The 23,000-nt window shown below is 42.9% G+C and overlaps 1 protein-coding gene across 1 annotated transcript in view; it reads right to left on the bottom strand.

Moving 5' to 3' along the window:
- Positions 1 to 23,000, bottom strand: part of SDCCAG8 (serologically defined colon cancer antigen 8) — a 434,015-nt gene that overhangs the window by 100,971 nt on the left and 310,044 nt on the right. The window contains exon 16 of the mRNA XM_030196427.1: positions 17,100 to 17,231. Coding sequence (XP_030052287.1) covers positions 17,100 to 17,231 — 132 coding nt within the window. The remainder of the gene's footprint in view (positions 1 to 17,099; positions 17,232 to 23,000) is intronic.

Below are 23,000 nucleotides of genomic sequence, written 5' to 3'. Positions count from 1 at the left end.
GCTGATGCAAACAATGGTTGGGAGAGCTGGCATCTTCTGGGCCACTTGATGTGTATTGGTGATTGAACCTCAAAGTCCTAGAAGCATGTCTCTAGATATAGAAGAAAATAAGGAATCCTCTCTGTAGGTATACTTGGAAGGAGAGAGTCCACATGACTCAGCCTACTTGTTCCTGGCACCATGTGTCAATGAGGACCAGAGCTGATGTTTAACTGGTTTTGCATGTTAGAGCTCAGGATCCCTTGATATTGGTGCCAGTGCATAATCCTATGCATGAGTCAGATGAGACTTTAACAATGGTCTGTCCTGATGGCATCTATCAATGCTCAACCTCAAGGGGGACCAATGTTTTCTGGATATCAAAGCATCCTCAATATCTAAAGCAACTCTAGGGCCTGGGTCAATACTGTTAATGCACTTTGTTAGAACTCAGATGAACCAAAATGTTTTCTATTTGCTCTCAACAGCCACGAAGACTTCTAGGTGCCATCTTTTGATAGGTGGTATAGCTAAGCATACATCTTTGGGCCCATGGAGGTCAGGCACAGTTTGTGAGTGCTGGTGACAGACATCATCCTGCTGCACCATCCACACTTCTTAAGGCTCCAGGAGTCTTCTGTTTCTGCAATATTGGTAAAAAAAAAAAAGTTTGATGGTACAAATCCCAATCAGTGCTGCTTGATACATCAAGTTCAAGTTACAGCTGCACAAAAAATAAAACAAATTTCCAAAATTACTGAAAACACTAAATAAGGAGTCTCTGTAAAGAAAGGAAGGGGAGTGAAAATGAGGTGATACAATGCAGGAAAGCTTTCTTATAGTATTCATGACCATGAAAAAATCACGGAGAGCAAATCTTTCTGAGAAGTTCTGACAGATACTCTCTAGCAGGCACTGCAGGATCTAGTTTAGTATTAAGGGGGAATAAAAAGAGAGAGAGAGAAGGAAAAGCAAACAGGATCTAGTTTAGTATTAAGGGGGGGGGAGAGAGAGAGAGAGAGAGAAAAGCAAGCATTATAAATTAGTTGCAATAGTGTACAACCCTTTTCCCATAGTTTTAAACTGAAATTTTCTCTAGAAATAGGTATTTTTCCCATAGTATTAAACTGAATCCTTTTCTTTGCTTCGGTCTTCACCGAGGAGGATTTGGGGGGGACACCGGTGCCGGAAAGAATATTTGAAGCGGGGGAGTCGGAGAAACTAAACAAATTCTCTGTAACCTTGGAGGATGTAATGGGTCAGTTCAGCAAGCTGAAGAGTAGTAAATCACCGGGACCTGATGGTATTCATCCCAGAGTATTAATAGAACTAAAAAATGAACTTGCGGAGCTATTGTTAGAAATATGCAATCTGTCCCTAAAATCGAGTGTAGTACCGGAAGACTGGAGGGTAGCCAATGTTACTCCGATTTTTAAGAAGGGTTCCAGAGGAGATCCGGGAAATTATAGACCGGTGAGTCTGACGTCGGTGCCGGGCAAGATGGTGGAGGCTATTATTAAGAATAAAATTGCAGAGCATATACAAAAACATGGACTGATGAGACAAAGTCAGCACGGATTTAGTGAAGGGAAGTCTTGCCTCACCAATCTAATGCATTTTTTTGAGGGGGTAAGCAAACATGTGGACAATGGGGAGCCGGTTGATATTGTATATCTGGATTTTCAGAAGGCGTTTGACAAAGTGCCGCACGAAAGACTCCTGAAGAAATTGCAGAGTCATGGAATCGGAGGTAGGGTATTATTATGGATTAAGAACTGGTTGAAAGATAGGAAGCAGAGAGTAGGATTGCGTGGCCAGTATTCTCAGTGGAGGAGGGTAGTTAGTGGGGTCCCGCAGGGGTCTGTGCTGGGTCCGTTGCTTTTTAATGTATTTATAAATGACCTAGAGATGGGAATAACTAGTGAGGTAATTAAATTCGCCGATGACACAAAATTATTCAGGGTCGTCAAGTCGCAGGAGGAATGTGAACGATTACAGGAGGACCTTGCGAGACTGGGAGAATGGGCGTGCAAGTGGCAGATGAAGTTCAATGTTGACAAGTGCAAAGTGATGCATGTGGGTAAGAGGAATCCGAATTATAGCTACGTCTTGCAAGGTTCCGCGTTAGGAGTTACGGATCAAGAAAGGGATCTGGGTGTCGTCGTCGATGATACGCTGAAACCTTCTGCTCAGTGTGCTGCTGCGGCTAGGAAAGCGAATAGAATGTTGGGTGTTATTAGGAAGGGTATGGAGTCCAGGTGTGCGGATGTTATAATGCCGTTGTATCGCTCCATGGTGCGACCGCACCTGGAGTATTGTGTTCAGTACTGGTCTCCGTATCTCAAAAAAGATATAGTAGAATTGGAAAAGGTACAGCGAAGGGCGACGAAAATGATAGTGGGGATGGGACGACTTTCCTATGAAGAGAGGCTGAGAAGGCTAGGGCTTTTCAGCTTGGAGAAGAGACGGCTGAGGGGAGATATGATAGAAGTGTATAAAATAATGAGTGGAATGGATCGGGTGGATGTGAAGCGACTGTTCACGCTATCCAAAAATACTAGGACTAGAGGGCATGAGTTGAAGCTACAGTGTGGTAAATTTAAAACGAATCGGAGAAAATTTTTCTTCACCCAACGTGTAATTAGACTCTGGAATTCGTTGCCGGAGAACGTGGTACGGGCGGTTAGCTTGACGGAGTTTAAAAAGGGGTTAGATAGATTCCTAAAGGACAAGTCCATAGACCGCTATTACATGGACTTGGAAAAATTCCGCATTTTTAGGTATAACTTGTCTGGAATGTTTTTACGTTTGGGGAGCGTGCCAGGTGCCCTTGACCTGGATTGGCCACTGTCGGTGACAGGATGCTGGGCTAGATGGACCTTTGGTCTTTCCCAGTATGGCACTACTTATGTACTTATGTAAACTTAACAGCCAAAAACCTTGCTCTAAAAGACAGTTATTTTCTGTTCTTTGGTTGCTGGAGAGGTAGCACATCCAGTGACCTCAATTAGGTGTTAATTAAAGTGTGGGAAAGTAGAATATTTGCATAGGTTGCTGAGTTAGCTTGAAAGAGCCTGTTTAAAAAAGATTCAAAACTATATAAAGAGGAAAGCTCCCACTGAACTTTCTTTCTGAGAATTTCTGACAGAAGAGGATATTTATCTGGTAAGTGATCACTATTTTGCTTAGTGCTTTGGGAACTTAAAGATTGGGGTTTAAAGGAGGAATTGTAGGTTAGTGATAGGCAGAATAAAAATATAAAAAAGGCAAATTTTATCAATTAAACTCCATAGTCTTTTGCCTTTAGTTTTAAAACTTGAACTTTGTACCACAGCATTAACAGATATCCCCTAGCAGGCACTGAAGGATCTAGTTTATGGAGCAGCTGGTACAGGAGCCGACGAGAGAAGGAAAATTTCTAGACCTAGTCCTTAGTGGAGCGCATGAACTGGTGCAGGAGGTAATGGTGATGGGGTCGCTTGATAACAGTGATCATAATATGATCAGATTTCATATTAGCTTTGAAGTATACATAGGAAATCAAATACATTAGCGTTTAACTTTAATAAAGGAGACTATGATAAAATGAGAAGAACAGTGAAAAAATATTTAGAGGAGCGGCTGTGAGGGTCAAAAATCTACATCAGGCGTGGATGCTGTTCAAAAACACCATCCTGGAAGGCCAGGCCAAATATATTCCACATATTAAAAAAGGAGGGCGGAAGACCAAACGACAGCCGGCATGGTTAAAAAGTGAGGTGAAGGAAGCTATTAGATCTAAAAGAAATCCTTCAGAAAATGGAAGAAGGAACCGACTGAAAATAATAAGAAACAGCATAAGGAATGTCAAAGTCAAATGCAAAGAACTGATAAGGAAGGCTAAGAGGAACTTCGAAAAAAAGATCGTGTCAGAGGCAAAAACACATAGTAAAACTTAGAGATGGTCGACCTAAATGTTGAGATCGCAGACCTTAGAGATGGTCGTCCCCAGTTTTCGGCGATAATGGAAACCGAGGACATCCATCTCAAAAACAACCAAATCCAAGCCCTTTGGTCGTGTGAGGAGCCAGCATTTGTAGTGCACTGGTCCCCCTGACATGCCAGGACACCAACCGGGTGTCGCGTCCGCTGCTCCCTACGGCGCATCCACCGCGGGGGCGGGAACCGGTGTCCACCGCGGCGAGGGGCGGCGATTTGGGGGCCGAGGCGGGGAGCCGAGGCCCGCCACGGTGATGGCCGCTCAGCCCGGGGCCGAGGCCGGCGATTGCGGCCGCCGGTCTCTCAGTCGCCGGTTGTGGGGGCACTGTTTGCGCTGGAGGAGGAGGTGGTGCCCGGGCGCGTTGGCCGGCGTCCTCGTCTCTCCCGGCCGCTGGGGTTTGGAGCTCCGCCTCTGAGGTGCTGGATTGGGCAGACAGAGCCAATCAGAAGGGCTCTGTCAATAGCCAGGCTCGGGTTGGTTGGCTATACCTGCGGGGGCGGGGCGGCTGATGCTGGGCAGTACTTAAGGAAGAGACTGAGTTAGAACTTTGCTTCAGGTTCTGTTCCCGAGGCCTGTTTCCTGTGGTTCCTGTGTTTCTCTGCGTTCCTTGTTCTTCTGGTTTTGACCTTTGGACTGTTCCTGGTTTTCCCTGCTCGCTGCCTGCCTCAACCTCTTGCCGGATCTTGACTTCGTTGTCTGCTGCCTGCCCTGAACTTTGCCCGTATTCGGATTTTCTCTTTCTTCATCTGCCCTCTGCTCTCCTGGTCCCTGTCCGGGTCAGCTCGGCACCCCGCGGTTCCTGAAGTCCCGTTGACCGCCTGCAGCTGGGGGCTCAACCCTTGGTGAACGGCGGTCGCCGCGGGTGAAGACTTGGGGTTGCACGGCTGTTCCTTAAGGTCCCTCGGGGCCTTACGGGACCTAAGGGCTCACCGTCCTTGCACACAAGACACCGGGCACCCTAGGTGGCACTGCAGTGGACTTCAGAAATTGCTCCCAGGTACATAGCTCCCTTACCTTGTGTGCTGAGCCCCCAAACCACCCCTAAAACCCACTACTCACAACAGTACGCTACTACCATAGTCCTTACAGGTGAAGGGGGGCATCTAGATGTGGGTACAGTGGGTTTCCTCCACAAACGTAACAGGTGGGGGGGGGGGGGGGTATGGGCCTGGGTCCGCCTGCCTGAAGTGCACTGCACCCACTAAAACTGTTCCAGGGACCTGAATACTGCTGTCATGGACCTGAGTATGACATCTGAGGTTGGCAAAAAATATTTTGAAAGACATTTTTTGAGGGTGGAAGGGGGTTAGTGACAACTGGGGGAGATTCCCTCCGGTGGTCATCTGGTCATTTCAGGCACCTTTTTGTGCCTTGATCGTGAGAAAAACACGACCAGGTAAAGTCGTCCAAGTGCTCGTCAGGGACGTCCTTTTTTTTCCATTATGGGTCGAGGACATCCTAGTGTTAGGCATGATCAAGTCCCGCCTTCACTACGCCTCCGATACGCCCCCTTGAACTTTGGCTGTCCCTGTGACGGAAAGCAGTTAGGGACGTCCAAAATCGGCTTTTGATTATACCGATTTGAACGACTCTGTGAGAAGGACATCCATCTTTTGTGTCGAAAGATGGGCGTCCTTCTCTTTCTAAAATGAGCCCGATAGTGGAATTAGAAAATGTGCAGAGAAGGGCACCGAAAATGATAAAGGGGATGGAACGACTTCCCTATGAGGAAAGACTAAAGCAGCTAGGGCTCTACAGCTTGGAGAAAAGGCAGCTGAGGGGAGATATGATAGAGGTCTATAAAATAATGAGTGGAGTTGAACGGGTAGACATGAAACATCTGTTTAAGCTTTCCAAAAATACTAGGACTAGGAGGCATGCGATGAAGCTACAAAGTAGTAAATTTAAAATGAATCAGAGAAAAGTTTTCTTCACTCAACGTGTAATTAAACTCTGGAATTCATTGCCAGAGAATGTGGTAAAGGTGGTTAGCTTAGCAGAGTTTTATAAAGGTTTGGACGGCTTCCTAAAGGAAAAGCCAATAGACCATTATTAAATTGGACTTGGGGAAAATCCCCTATTTCTGGGATAAGCAGTATAGAATGTTTTGTACGTTTTTGGGATCTTTCCAACAGTGACCTGGATTGGCCACTTTTGGAAAGAGGATGCTGGGCTTGATGGACCTTTGGTCTGTATCAGTATGGCAATAATGTACTTATGTAAAATCTCACATCCAGTGGGCTCTGTAGAAAAAGTGGAATTGAAGTGGCTCCATACCCTCAAGATGCACCTCCTTAGAAAGCCTTTAGGCCCTGATGCTCAAAATTCCTGCGCTGTTCCGAAGAGCAGTAAAAATACCTTAGAGAAAGCACAGAACAATGCTCAACACTAATGAGTTGCAAATATAAATGCGCTCATAGCACTGAGCATTAGGGAGTTCAGTGAGAAGATTGTACTTGGCACATGCGCAGAAGAGTTCTGCGGTAAGCTCTGCTCCTGTGTGCAAACACCTGGTAGCACCAAAACATGAAGCACACATTGGCGTCTGTTTTCTGCGTCCTAAATATTAGCGTTTTTAATTTTTTTTTTTTTTTTTTAGCTCAGATGCTCATATTTCGACGCAAGAAAAAGACGCCAATGTATACTTTTGCTTGGGTCTGCTGTTTTTCACGATCAGTGCTTAAGGGCTTGCACGGGCTTCCTTCTACGTCAAAATGCAATCAAAACCAGTAGATTTTCCAGAAAGATTCATGAGAGAAGCATGAGAATCATGAGTAATCCTGGCGTTATTTTTTGCAGCAGTATGGCAGATTTGTTTTGGGTGCTCTTTTCTGAGCATTGGGGAGGAATACAAAATGACCTCATTTACACGAGCTTGACTACATTTGCATGCTATCTGCAATAATGCCTGGTGCACTCGTTGTTTCTTACGCTAGACCCCTTTGAACATTCTGTACAGGTAAATGTGGGCGCTAGTATGGCATTAATGGCCTCTAGTGGCCATATTTACCTTTGAGCATCAGGGCCTTAGTATTTTAGGTTTTTACTGCCTAAATGATGTGCTCAAGTGTAAAGACACTGATAGTCTCCTCCTCTTTGAAGAAAACAGTGTTTAATTGTGGAGAAGGGCCTGCTACAAACTGCCTTTCCTCCCTCTACAGGGAAAAGCACATGCACTTTGATCCTCAGGGGTAGCTTTCCCTGCAGGAGGGGGAAGAACTAGGGCTGGAGTAATATGGCAAAAGTAAGCACAGGGATTTCATTTTGAAATCCTCATGCCTCCTTTATGGCACATTTATTTTGTACCTTCCAATTATGCGATTTAAGAGATTACCAATTAATATATTACACTCACATCAAGTCACTCAAATCACAATACAAATTTAAACTCTAATATAAGACTATCAATATAAACTCAGATAACAATCAGAGCATAAATGAAATGGCATCTATTCCTAGGTATTTATCAGGTGTTTCAGGACCTACCCAAGTTCTGGTTGCTTCCTGTGCGACTTGCCCACTGGCAGCCCCCATCCCACCACCACTAATGAGAGGAGATGTCGGAAGCAATTTTTGTGTGGCTATGCTACTTACACAGCCCTTGGTACAGTGTTGAGGTGTTTATTTTCCAGCCAATTAGGGATTTTTGAAAAATGAAAAAAGCAGGGTTTAGTGGTGTTTTCATGCCATGGATACTATTGCTGAATACCATTTCTGTTGGAATCAAACATGTGGTTGTGTAACTTATGAACTGTTAGCAAAGAAGAAAACAAAAACTGAGTGGAAAATATAAGAAAAGTCAGGGGAAGGGTGGGAAAGTACCAGGTGAAGTGACGGTTTTCCAGTGCTTATCCAATAAACACCTATTTTAATTTTTTTGCATCAAGCGGGGTTTTATTGGTGTTTATTACTAAGGGGTATAGTTATCAATGTGGCTCACTGTTAAGATCTGCTATTTTAGCACAGGTCCCACATTATGCAATGAGGCCTAGTTACTAATAATTGGGGTTAATGGTAAAATAATATCTTAAAGGTAGCCCACGTTGATAATGTCTCCTTTTAAATCCTAAAAACAGAAGCCCTAATCATACAGAAGTCACACCTACATAATAAAATACAGTTTAAAAATCTCATCAGAAGCTACTGAGTCAAAGTGAGATATGAAAAGCCTAAACACCCAACTATATCTTTTTATAAACATATGGGGAGGGGAGGGTTAAATTTGTATCTTAATATTCACTGTACAGCCTCAAAAAATAATCCATCTTATGTTGTCCATAAATGCTAGTGCTTCAGAGGACCATGCCAGTTTCCAAACTCCATACTAACTGGTTCAGCTGAGCTGACTCTTTGAAATGCAAAGACATCTTCTCTTGATATTGACCTGCACTGCCTGTCCTATTTTTCAGATTGTGATGCAGAGGAAAAGAGGATGGTGTAGAGGCTGCTTTGACATTTATGAACTCTGACATGTGGTGATTTTTTTTTTTACCTAATTTATAGAAACTTTGTTGAAAAGTTATTTAAAGGTTATGAGAATTTATTTTTGAAATGTTCTGAGAAATAATATTGCTTATGATTACAGGAAACTATCAAAATACCACAATTTAACTGCCCCACATTTATTCTATAATGCTTGAATTATGAGGTCTAACAGTTTCCTATTATTTATATTACATACTAGACTTTCCTATGCTTATCCAGCAGATAACATTTCTCAGTTCTGGATGTGTGATGTAGAGCACCATTTTAGAAAATGGCTTCCAAAAACAAAAATGAATGCCCAAATAGATAGGTACAGGCTAACTGGAATATTACAATAATCAAGCTGTGAGCATCAAAGAATGGTCCAAAATTGACCAACAGCCATTCCCTAAAATTAACATCCCACGAGAAACATGGAAACACTACTGATCAATGTCTGTACTACCAATACCTGTTCATATGCATAAAGAAGGGCCCCTTTGCTGTCAACCTGGAAAATGTTCCAAAATGTCATTAAAATAATGTGTTGCCACATTTTGGAGCGGCTTCCAGGTAAAGCTGAATACATCAGGCCGCTCAGGCCATCCATAGTATTAAGGCCAATGGTGGATATCCAATGGCCGCTGCGATGTTGAAGGACATCCAGTACTGAACGTCAGCTGGATGAGCAGAATGACCTTTACAGAGCCATGACATTGAGTTTCTGGTCTATATGACGCAGCGCTCCCTACATTGGCTTTCACATATGCAACATGGCTGCCAGAAGGGATCCAAACTTCTCCACCAAGTAGAGTATCCTCTTCAGAGTTCCCTGCGTCATACACTGGAGGCATCCATTCAGGAGGAGCAAAAGGCTGCTACCACATACATAGGCCAGAAAGGTGTGAAGGAAAACTAGGTGCACCCAGTGAATTGAACTGCAGCCATGTGGGCACCACCTGCAAAGTGCACTCCACAAACACCGCATGCATTGCGGTAGAGACAACTGGCATAAGGCCCCTCACAAATCCTCATAGACCTCATATAACTGTGCTAAGACAGGACATGCAGGCTGAACCCACATGGAAAATATATACAGCAGAAGGGCAGTTAACAGAAAGGAAGGCCTGTACATCCAATGTGGCACAAACCACTAACTCAGGCCAGCTGCCATTTATGAAAATCAAGCCAGTAACATCACACACATGCCTCACTCATAAATGTGATAAGTGGAGGATCTTGCACATAGAAATAGACATACTGGGTCAGACTAATGGTCCATCTAGCCCAGTATCCTGCTTCCAACAGTGGCCATGGATTCAGCCATGAGAAATCTTGCCTCATCAATTTGTTTCATTTCTTTGAAGGTGTGAATAAACATGTAGATAAAGGTGAGCCCGTTGATGTCTATCTAGATTTTCAGAAAGCTTTTGACAAAGTTTGTCATGAGAGACTCCTGAGAAAATTAAAAAGTAATGGAGTAGGAGGCAACGTTCTCTTTCGGATTGGAACTGGCTTGGAAAAGGTAGGGTTAAATGGCTATTTCAATTGAATAAGGTGAATTATGGAGTGCTGCAAGGATCTGTACTGTCACCAGTGGTATTTAACATATTTATAAAGGATCTGGAATTGGGAACCATGAATGAGGTGATTAAAGGTGCAGATAACACAAAACTATTCAAAGTTGTTAAAACACATACAGAGAAATTACAAGAAGACCTTAGGAAATTAGAAGACTGGGAAACCAAATGGTAGATGAAATTTAATGTGGACAAATGCAAAGTGATGCACATTGGGAAGAATAATCTCAATCATAGTTACCTGATGCTAGGGTCCAACTTAGGAGTCAGCACCAAAGAAAAAGATCTATATGTCATTGTAGACAGTATTCTGAAAACTTCTGCCCAGTGTGCAGTAGCAACCAAAAAAGCAAACAGAATGCTTAGAATTATTAGGATAGATATGCTAAATAAGACCAAGAATATTATAATGCCTCTGTATCGTACCATGGTGCTACCTCACCTCTTGAGTACTGTGTTCAGTTCTGGTCACCGTATCTCAAAAAAGATATAGCAGAATTAAAAAAGGTTCAAAGAAGAGCGACCGAAATGATAAAGGGGTTGGAACTCTTAAATGAGGAAAGACTAAATAGGTTAGGACTCTTCAGCTTGGAAAAGGGATGGCTGAGGGGGGATATGATTGAGGTCTACAAATCCTGAATGGTGTAGAACGGGTAAAAGTGAATCGATTTTTCACTCTTTCAAAAAGTATAAAAACCAGGTGGCACTCAATGAAATTACATGGAAATATTTTTAAAATAGGAGGAAATATTTTTTCTCTCAAAGAATAGTTAAGATTTGGAACTTGTTGCCACACAATGTGGTAAATTAATGTATCTCAATTTAAAAAAGGTTTGGACAAGTTATTGGAGGAAAAGTCCATAGTCTGCAATTGAGATAGACATGAGGGAAGCTACTGCTTGTCCTTGGATCGGTAGCGTGGAATGTTGCTACTATTTGGGTTTCTGCCATGTACTTGCCTTCATTATATACAAATCTCTTTCATGAATATTCATTCTGGATATACTGAAAACCTGACTGGCAAGGGGTACACCAGGACCGGACTTGGGAAACACTGTCATTGAAATCATCAGTGGTACCTGAAGTTTGGAGGGTGGCTAATGTAATGCCAATTTTTTAAAAGGGTTCCAGGGATAATCCAGGATATCACAGAACAGTAAGCCTGACATCAGTGACAGGCAAAATAATAAAACTATTATAAAGAATAAAATTACCAAACACAAAGACCAACATGGTTTAATGGGACAGAGTCAACATGGGCCATGGGTCATGTAGCAACAGCAATAAACCAAAATAATGTTGAGTGCCATATATCAAAGAAATAGGTCCATGAAGTGTTGCCCTGTCCATAAGCACTGAAGACACATCTCTTTGACATGACATACCGTAATGACTCTTAATTAGAACCATAATTCTCCATCATCTGTTTAACAATCAGACTATTTTTCCCTATATCGTACTGCCTAATTTACTGTATAATCCATGTTCAATATATGATTCCAATTGTATGTTCTCCCTTTTTTACCTGATTGTTCATTATATCATCCATGTTTCTTTATATATTACCAATTGTATCTGTACTCTGAAATGGCATAAGTCATGACGGAAAATTGTAAGCCACATTGAGCCTGCAAATAGGTGGGAAAATGTGGGATACAAATGCAACAAATAAATATATATCACCTCAGATGCAAGCCTCTATCAGTCAGCCGTCACCATATATCACAGGTACCATGCACACAGAACAATCTAAAACCATAGGTGGCAGGGATGGAGTGTTATCAGCACTGAATACCACAGAATGGGCATTGCAGATTGTCGTTCATACACATACCCTCATAAGAGGTGTACCAACTATACAATCCAAAATGAGGGAAAAGGGGATTGCAACGATGCAGTACAGGATGACAGATACCATAATCTGTGGTCACGAGACAACAGTTTTCCATGTACCCTATCTGTAGCAACAAAACATCTGCCATGGAAAAAACCCCAGAAAAAATGTAAATACACACAGGCACAGCAGGAACCTAATTTTCCAAAATAATAATAATAAAAAAAAGGAACCTAATTTTCCATGGAGGATTCAAAATCAAACTGTGTATCATAGGCAATATAGGGGAGTGTCAATGACAACAGCCCACAAGGAAACGTAATGGGATTTGAACCCAGATCTCTCAGTTCCCAGCCAGCCATTCTATCCAGCAGAACACATCTGCACTCCCTGAACAGCCCATGTCACATCACTGTTCTAGAACCCATCACTCTTCTGGATTCAGTATATATCTATGAGACACACTGTAATGCTGACAAAGTCTCGTGCCTTACCTATCCCCTGAGATGGATGTTCCCCAGCTAGGCTACATGCGTGCCACATGGTTGTTATATAGGCCTCCTGCAGTCATCCCCCCCCCCCCCCCAGTGCTCTGTTGCCAGTGACATCCATCAGTATATCATAGCTGCCTGTCTACAGCTAAGCCAAACTGGGAAGCTAAATCAGGTATAGTCATGACTCCTTCAACAATAAGCCCTCCTCTGGTTACTATGACACACTGCAGTGTACACCAACATCTGTACTGTCCAGTATCCTGACCTAATGTGTACTTTGGATCTGTGTGGCCCACATTACAGCTACCTGCACCCATGTCCTGTGCCATTCATCCCATCAGAACGTGTTTAATGTCGACTAAGCAAAAAAAAAAAAAAAGTCTATGTTGTTCTACCCCTCACAGATATCACCCTGGCTGAAAAGGAGAAAAATGATCTGGCAGAGACAGAGGAAGAGGAAAAGGGGAAGAATCAGAGGACGAGGTGGTGGCAGAGGATGAAGAGCTGGAGGAGGAGGGACGGAGCTGAAAGAGGAGGGGAGGAGAAGGATACAGAACAAGTGGAGGAGGAAACAGAGGAGCTGGTGCCAACGTCACATCATACAACACAGTAACATAGTAAATGATGGCAGAAAAAGACCTGTACAGTCCATCCAGTCTGCCCAACAAGATAAACTCATTTTACATGGTATGTGATACTTTATACCCGAGATTGATTTGTCCTTGCCATTCTCAGGGCACAGACTGTAGAAGTCTGCCCAGCACTGTTCTTGTTCTAAGTTCTGAAGCTAACGTCAAAACCCCTTAAAATTTACACTACAGCCCATCCATATCTATTCTGTCACGATCAGGGCATAGACTGTAGCACTGGTTTCACTTCCGAATTACCGGCGTCACCACTTAATCTCCGCTAAGATTCTGTGGATCTATTCCTTCTAAACAGGATTCCTTTGTGTTTATCCCAAGCATGTTTGAATTCCATTACCGTTTTCATCTCCACCACCTCCCATGGGTATCCCATGTGGTATCCCTCAGGAACACACCAGAGGGCCCAGCAGACCCTGCGCCTGCCACTGCTCTCCTCCATGAGACTGCCAGATCCACGGCAGAGGAGGATCCCTCTAAAGGCATGTCTCCATTGGAAGATAGTGAGGCCACAGCGCTGCCCAAAGGGGAGTGAGACACAGACTATGACACCAGTGGACCATCAACTCCTACACCCATGCCCCACTATGAGTATCAGCATCAACTGGAAACTCAGGCAGAGGCTGGAACAAAAGACTAGCATGCTTGTCTGGAGGCCAAATAGCCTGAAGGTCTGGGTAAGGTCTTACTGCATCTTGATGCGATACACACAGAAAAGCAGTGGGGCTTCACTACAATTGTGGAGGCCTTGGGCATCCTGAGAAGTGTGATTAGCTAGCTGGGTGCAGTCACGTGGCACTGGTGATGCTGAAAAGTAGCATGGGCCAAGCATTTTTGCACCACCTGAGCCCCAGCTCAGGTATGGCTAATAGCTGGGCCCTGATTAAGGGGATTGACATTTTTAGGGGGAGGGGAAGAATAGTGTCAGGAGGGAATACATAGAGGGATGGGTGATAGGGGAGGTTTGGTAGGACAGATTGTGTGCAGGTCAGTGGGAGTGGATGTGGCGGGGGAGGAGAGAAGATGGTGAGAGCTGAGTGTAGGGTATATTGGCTAATATTTATATAGGCACATATATAGTTAATTTTGTATCAAGTGAAGGCTTATTTCATATTTTTTAAAATAAATTTGAAATTTATTTAAAAAAATATAAAACAAACCCATACCAATTACAAAACTACAGCACCCTACAACATCATCCGCTCTTCTGTGGCATTAATATGTGACAGACATATTGAGTGAGAGACAGCGGTCTGAACAAACATTTATCATGCACTATCCAGCATCCTTCTCTCCTCAGGGGTGCAGTCCCATTTGTGCCCTACCCCCTTCACCTAAATGAACAACTGCAGATGCCCGAATGTAGACCCAAAGGACATCTGCCACCTATACAGTGTGCATCCAGTGCTGCATGTGCATTTGGGACATCCCTGTTTGCCCTGGTCGAAGAACATTCAAACCTGACTATTAGCAGGGTCGCCGAGGGACCCAGCCAGGCCCCCCCCCACCAACCTGGGCCACTGGCGCGCCATGCCACCCCCACACTTGGATCGTTTCCGCCACCGCTTCCCCCCTCCCCCGCCCGCCTGCTCCCTTACCTTCTTGTCTGACTGTTGCTGTCCTCTCCTGCTCCTGTGTGCCAGGAGTTAACTGGGGACCCGGATGATTGTATTAATAAGATACCATGTTAATGCAATCATTCGGGTCCCGGGCAGCATGCAGCACTGCAGGAGAGAGACAGACCCAGAAGAAGCTTGCCGGTGCCAGGCCTGAGCCTGGGCCCCCCAAAAGAGACCAGGACCGGGGAATTTTGCCCCCTCTGCCCTCCCTATCAGCAGCCCCGACACTAACACCAACACATCCAGGTACAATAACAAGATCACCAGCCAACATATGCCATCCTTCCATGTACCCATGTTACCACTCTTATGCTGTAGATACTGTCACACCTAACACCCATGAGGAATTTCATATATTAAGTTTCTTTTCAGTTCCACATATACATTGCCAAAGAATTCTGCTAATCCTATCAGATGCATGTCCACAACCTGGAAGTGCAAGCTCACGGTCTCTGAAGAAGAGCATCTAGCCTGGATTCACAACAGCAGAGGCCTCAGCTATGGTGGCAATGGCAGCTGCCATGGTGCAGAGAGAAGATGCAAAGGCTTGTGACAGTTTGCATGGCATACATATCCAGGCATCCCGCAGATGATCTGCTCTGCAGTTGACATCAGGCCAAATAATTTGGTAGGGGGACGTAAAGGCCACCCAAGCTATGCCTGGATATTCAATGCTGGGACATGTCCAGGTTTCAGCATTAAATATCTGGGTATGTGCGTATAGAGAGCACTTAAGTGGTTAAGTGCCGATATTCAGCCTTAAGCCCAATGGTTCCCAAAACTGGTCCTGGAGGCACCCCAGCCAGCCAAGTTTTGGGGATATGCATGCAAATCTCTCTCATGAATATTCATTGTGGATATCCCAAAATCCTGACTAGCTGGAGTGCCTCCAGGATCAATTTTGGGAACCACTGCCTTAACCAATTAAGTTAAACTGGCCAAAGATAGGACTGCTATTTATGCAGTTTTACTTGGCTGGCTAGCTTCACTGGTTAAGGGCTGACTCTGCCCCCAGACTGCCCAATGAATAGCTGGTTTCAGCTTAGGCAATTACTGCTGATATTCAGCAGCACTATCCAGTTAAGTGCTGCTGAGTATGAGTGGATAGCCTATGCATCTATGAAATACCAGCACAACTCCTGCAGAAACTGTATCTAAAATGAAGCAGGCATAAATTTTTGTGTGTAAAGTACACATGAAAATGTGTAACTTATAAAGTAAGAGCACTCTGCCTCCAGTCCATCTAAAATAGTTTGTACCCTCCCTATTTCAGACAGCCTGAAAATTCTCGGCGTCATAATAGACCGAAACCTTACAATGGAGAGCCAAGTAAAATCCACCACAAAGAAAATGTTCCACTCAATGTAGAAGCTCAAATGCGTGAAACAATACTTCCCGAGGGATACCTTTCGCAACTTGATACAATCAATGGTAATAAGCCACCTTGACTACTGCAATGGAATCTATGCAGGGTGCAAAGAACAAACCTTAAAGAAACTGCAGACTGCTCAAAACATGGCAGCCAGGGTCATATTTGGAAAAACGCGATTTGAAAGTCCAAAACCCCTCCATGAAAAACTACACTGGCTCCCAATCAAAGAACGCATTGCCTTTAAAATCTGCACTATGGTCCACAAAATTCTCAATGGTGAAGTGCTTGGGTACATGACAGACTTAATCGACCTAACAGCCACAAACGCCTCCGATTCAACACTATCATATCTAAACCTACACTACCCAAGCTGTAAAGGTCTTAAATATAAATATACCTATGCATCCAGTTTCTCCTATATAAGCACACAATTGTGGAACACACTACCAAAAGCCTTAAAAGTGACCTATGACCATCTACCGGAAAATACTACAAAACACCCTGTTCAAAAAAGCATACCCTCCCGATCCAACCTAAAGAACTGACCTTGGCTACGCAAGAAAACCAAAGCATGTATGAACACAACGCTACTCTCCCACCTTACGACTATTACTGTGACTTTGCCATTTAAATTACATCTTATCACAACATCACATTGTATTTGTTCACACCGGAAACAGCTAACGCCTTTCCGGTACTATGTAAGCCACATTGAGCTTGCAAATAGGTGGGAAAATGTGGGATACAAATGTAACAAATAAATAAAATCCACCCCAGAACACGACTACATGCAGGTCACATAAAAATACGCATGTTCTGGTCATCACATGTAGTTTTACATATGAGGCAATTTTATAAGCAGCATTTCACACGTGTACACTGTCATACCTGTGTGAAAATGCCTTTATAAATTTATTCTCAAAGTGTCCTATTTAAAGGGTGACTAAATGTTCCAAGCTGTAACGATGAAGATGACATCGTGTTCAGTATCTTACTTCTTAAGAATAAGAATCTGTATATAGGCAAAGAGGTGAAAATAGTTTGCATAGTGTTCCTACAAGGGTGAAAACACTAATTACTGTGATTTCCTGAAACATCTGCTATATTTTTTTGCAAATCAGAAAAATGTTTTACCTCGTCTTCATCCTCTCATGTGTTCTCCCATGCAGGATACACTGTTCCTCCAGTTCATTATTTCTTTTTACTACACTCTTGAGTTTGGTTTGGAAATATTCAGTTTCCTGATTAAGCTGCTCCATATCAGACCTATGAAAACACAAACACATCCAAATGGAACATTACCATTTTTCAAAAAAACAGCCAGTATTACATTGTTTCAACATTTAAAGTGCCTGCCAGTCTCAAACTGGTATCCTAACAGTTGTGTGTACAAGAGGCTGCTATACAATATATTACAAGAGTCATTTCAACGGCATTCAAACCACTTCTTTTTAAGTTTAATTAACTTGATGGGTGACAATTTACTTTTTGCGGCAACACTGCAGTGAGATTTAACTTGATGGGTTTTTATTTTGCTGAGCTTATTTTTTATTTTTTGGGTTTAGCTCCTGCCTTTTTAGTAGTAGTTTAATACTTTCTGACAGATAGTGCAAATCAGTATACTCTGATAACAAGGCCATACACAGGGTTGGTGTAAAACAGGCACCGCAGGCAAACATTTAGCCTTCCATCCCAATTAACCTTCAAGTCCATAGGTCACCCTCTCCCCTCTAGATTTTGAAAAACTCAACAATCATGACTATCCTACCACCATCCTCCTAGAACAATCTTGTAAATATATGTAATAGGACAATATATTTTTATATATAAAAATGTTTCATGCACATATATATGTGAAGGCCCATCTTACATGGAACGTACAGATTGAAATTGAGATGTCCAAGTTAGGACATGCTCACTTCTGGTGGCATTTTAAAAGAGGATCTGCTAAAGCAGGGTCTTTTCTAAAATACTTGCAGGAGTGCATATGTATTTGCCGGCACGAGGAGTAGAAGCAGTCGTTTTACAAATATACACATTGAAAAAATGAACGGCGCAATCCTGGCAGCTTCCACATACAGTTGTCAGCACTTACACATGGAAATGGTGATTTCTCAACTTTGAGGTGTGGTACCACTTCCACATGTGGCTGTTGTATTTCACAAATCTACACCTATAAGTGCTGCCACAGTTTCAAATTGGATTCATTTTGAAGGTGATACATAGAAATAAAATCAAACAAAGAAAATAAGATGATATCTTTTTTATTGGACTAACAATATATTTTTTATTAGCTTTCAAAAGCAATATCTTCTTCTTCAGATCAGAAATGAGCAAATGTTGACAAATATCAGAATATATAAGCGAAACATAAAAGCAATCCAATGACAATCTCACAGGAAGAGGATGTAGGTGCAGGAGAGGGGGATAGGTTTGAAACAGTGAGAGATGGATTATCATCAGAGGGTGACAAAACAGTATAATTTTATGGTTTCTAATGTGATAGGAAACCCAGATCTTTGTTAAGTCCTGTCTGGTGGGTGTCAAAATATTTCATCTTTCTGACTTCAAAGGCCTTACGCTCCTGGATTGTCTTAAAATTTCCTTTTAGCACTCTCATCATAAAATTATTGATGCAGTGCTCTGGTTTTGTAAAGTGCTGTCCCACAGAAGTGACATCCTGGTTGGCATTGTAGTGTTTAATATGATGTCTGTGTAAGTTGACTCTTGTCTTTAGCACTTGGCTTGTCTCTCTAATACAGCATCCTTGTTCACACTTTTGCACTGAATGATAAATGTAATTCTTTACGAATGGAGTTATTTTTCTAATGGAGGAAAAAGGCTTCAGATGCTCAATTCACTGCTTGATAGTTACTTATAAAAGTAATCTATGTGTCAAGCGAACTTCTTCACTAGCCTTATAAAAACCTCCTATTTGTATTATTTCTTTCTTTCTTTTTTTCTATTTTTATTTGCTTGTTCTTATACTGTAATGTTTTAAACTGACAAATTTATTTATGCCGACATAAAGTAAGAGGACTTAGAGAATCTCGTGAGGCTCGGTTTGACTCCTGAGGAAGGACCGAAACGGAGGTTCTCTGTTGAGCAGACCCAGGCCCATAGGCGTAGTTTGACTGTTTCATTGGGGGGGGGGGGGGGCAAAGGAAGGGACGGGGCATATTAGCATATTCATTTGCATATATGTATATGCAAATTATGCTAATATGGAGAAAGGAAGGAAGGGAGCATTTTTTTTTTGGGGGGGGGGGGAATAACCATAACAAATATGTATGAGATATCTCATACATATACATTATGGTTATTCCCAAAAAAGCCAGCTCTGTCTCCCTTCCTTCCTCCTTACCCAGCACTCCCTCTTCCTCTCCAGTAGTATTTTCCCACCCCCTTTCCCATACCACAGATACACATTTCCAAAAGCTGACATATTCCAATTAATAAATTCTGAATAAAATACTTTTTTCTACCTTTGTTGACTGATCATTTCGTTTTTCTATTCGCTTTGGTCCTAGTGTCTTCTGTTTTATGCAGTGTCTTCTTTCCAGTAGGCTTCCCTCTGCTCCCCACCCTCCCAGTCCCATCCATCTCCTGCTTCTTCCCTCTGCTCCCCACCCCTCCCAGGACCCAGTCCCATCCATCTTCTGCTCCTTCCCTCTGCTTACCTCCTCTCCCAGTCCCATCCATCTCCTGCTCCTTCCCTCTGCTCCCCACCCCTCCCAGTCCCATCCATCTCCTGCTCCCCACCCCTCCCAGTCCCATCCATCTCCTGCTCCTTCCCTCTGCTCCCCACCCCTCCCAGTCCCATCCATCTCCTGCTCCTTCCCTCTGCTCCCCACACCTCCCAGTCCCATCCATCTCCTGCTCCTTCCCTCTGCTCCCCACCCCTCCCAGTCCCATCCATCTCCTGCTCCTTCCCTCTGCTCACCACCCCTCCCAGTCCCATCCATCTTCAGTTCCTTCCCTCTGCTCACTATCCCTCCGTCCCATCCATCTCTTGCTCCTTCCCTCTGCTGTGCCTGATGTCTCCCAATCCCATCCATCTCCTGGTCCATCCCTCTGCTCCCCAACCCTCCCAGTCCCATCCATCTTCCCTCTGCTCCCCACCCCTCCCAGTCCCATCCATCTCTTGCTCCTTCCCTCTGCTCCCCACCCCTCCCAGTTCCATCCATCTTCCCTCTGCTGCCCTCTTCTGCGAGATCCAGGATCGTGGACTCCGTTTACCCCCTCTCTTCCTCCCTCCCTCCCGGCGCAGGCAGCAGTCTTCTTCAACCTTTCTGGGCTCCTGGCAGCGGTAGCGACGTACACGCTGCTTTCGGGCTGCCCCAGAACAGGAACTTGAAGAGAAGGCTTTGGGGCAGAGCCGAAGGCAGCGTGTATACGTTGCTACCGCTGCCAGGAGCACAGAAAGGCTAAAGAAGACTGCTGCCTGCGCCGGAGGGAGGAAGAGAGGAGGTAGACAGACACTCTCGTCTCTGTCTGCTTCGCTTCCCTGCCCTCTCTGTCTGCGTCCTGCCTTCCTCTGATGTCATTTCCTTTGGGCGGGACGCTGAGAGGGCAATGAAGCGAAGGAAACGAGCGTGCATGCTTGTTTTTTGTTTTGCTAGCGCCAGTTGTCGTCGTCGTTTGGGGGGGCATTGCCCCCCCAGTCTACGCCCATGCCCAGGCCACTATAAAGAACAAAGCTAAATCTTTACTTGAGAAAATGAACAATAGTTAAGACAATAAATATGTCAGTTTAAAACATTAAGGTATAAGAACAAGCAAATAAAAAAAGAAAAAGAAAAAATAAATAAATAATATAAATAGGAGGTTTTTATAAGGCTAGTGAAGAAGTTCGCTCGACACATAGATTACTTTTATAAGTAAGTATCAAGCAGTGAATCGAGCATCTGAAGCCTTTTTCCTCCATTAGAAAAATAACTCCATTCATAAAGAATTACATAAAGCAACTTTACTCACAGAAAGATACATACCATACGCCTTCATGCCTTTTTATCGCCCTCTAAGCTCCCATTGTTTCCTTCCAAAGTTTCAATGTTTATGTTCCATTGTTACATTCCTTAACGACACCTCAATTGTTTCGCATAACTCTGCACAATGTAATCCATAACCAATCTGTAACAAATTGTATTTCCAACATTCAACTCATATTGTAAGCCACACTGAACCCGCAAAAAGGTGGGAAAATGTGGGATACAAATGCAATAAATAAATAATAAATAAATAAATATAAATAATTTTAGAAACAATTCAATTTAAAGTTGCAGCCATTCGAGTAGTACTGAATGATAAATGCCATTTTTGAAGACGAGCATGTGTAGGATCCCCTTATGCACCTTCAACAAAAGGGAAGTGAAGTGCAAACCAATCACCACAATAGTAATACTTCCCAATAAACACTGTGTTCAGTCTTACATAAACCCCCCCCCCCCCCCAATTTTTTAAATATGTTTATAGCATTCCCCACTGACCTAACCTAGATGCCTCCAATGTGCAACATGGCAAACCGTAAACTGTACTTGACATTATATATTACTTCCTATCCTCTATCCCTAGGAACCTGAATATACTAACTTAACCTGACCCTAACATTAAATTTTATCTGTTTCCATACCGGTCTAGGCGATCGCCTTACGGTAAGATGTAAGCCACATTGAGCCTGCAAATAGGTGGGAAAATGTGAGATACAAATGTAACAAATAAATAAAATAAATATGTGAAAAATAGGAAGGAAAAGCCTCAGACTTCTGACTGGTGCCTTTATACTTTCCTACCCATTCATGTATCCATCACAGGCATAAAAACCTTCCAACCTTCTTACTTTCACTCAAACTTTAATTTTAATTAACTTGTTTCAAAAAATTTTCATTTAAATTGTACTTAGCTTCTCAGGGGATACCATGAAACTAAGCTGAGAAGCTAAGCTTCATGGAAGTATTTTAGGGGGTTTGAAGGTGGAAATAAACAATGGGGGATTAAGGAGAATGACTCCCTTATTCCTTGGGTAAATGAGCACTTAAAAAAAAAATATTTATACCTGCCTTTGAGCTTAATTTTCCCCAAATACATGTATACCTTTTATAAAACAGGGAATACACGTTTAGATTTTAGTCCTTTCTAAGGCTCCCCCCAAACCACACCCACCTTGGTTGAACATGCATCACCCTAACATACAATTCAGTTTGACTTATCATTGTGAGAGACTGTGTTTTGTAGACATGATACAGAAATATAATGACAGGTTTAAAACAACAGTGTACAGAAAAGATACTGACTGCAACACATTCCTGCATGTTTGAAACGACCATTAAACAGTGTTGAAGAAAAGTCACCCTTTCACCAGTTGTTACAGTTCCAAAGGATTTGCTCTCAAATGGAAGAATTTAAATGTCAGGCAAAGGGGGTTCAAGAATGCTTGATTAAAAGAGGATATCCAAGAAAGATACTTTGGGCTCCTGTTTGAGAAGGCAGGTGAAAGTGAATGCTCTAGTGCAAGTCATTGGTGAGGCACCACTTGGAGTACTGCTTTCAGTTTTGGAGGCCCTATTTTGCTAAGGATATAAAAAGATCTGAAGTGGTTCAGAAGAAGGCACCCAAAATAATATGGAGTCTGTGCCAGAAGACGTATGAGAAAAGACGTGGATCTAAATATGCATAACCTAGAGGACAGAAAAGATAGAGACAGGTGTTTAAATATTTGGAAAGTATTAATGAGCATACAAATCTTTTTTCAAAGATGAGGAAGCTATAAAATTAGAGGACATGAAATGAAACAGCAAGGAGTAAACAAATTCAATATCAGGAAATACTTTTTCACTGAAATGGTGACAGTTTCCCAACACAGGAGGTATGACCTTATTTTCCCCTGCTTGTTTATATAATACACGGCCACCTAGTCATTTGCTTAAACTAGGATGATTTTGTTGGACAACCAATCTCTGAAAGCCTTTAGTGTTCCATATTGCTCTTAGCTCTAGGAAGTATATCTGCTGATGTCTTTCCTCAGCAGAATGTACC

Source organism: Microcaecilia unicolor, chromosome 3 (assembly GCF_901765095.1).
Source record: "Microcaecilia unicolor chromosome 3, aMicUni1.1, whole genome shotgun sequence".
Taxonomy (NCBI): Eukaryota; Metazoa; Chordata; class Amphibia; order Gymnophiona; family Siphonopidae; genus Microcaecilia; species Microcaecilia unicolor.
This window is presented reverse-complemented; position numbering and strand designations above follow the sequence as displayed.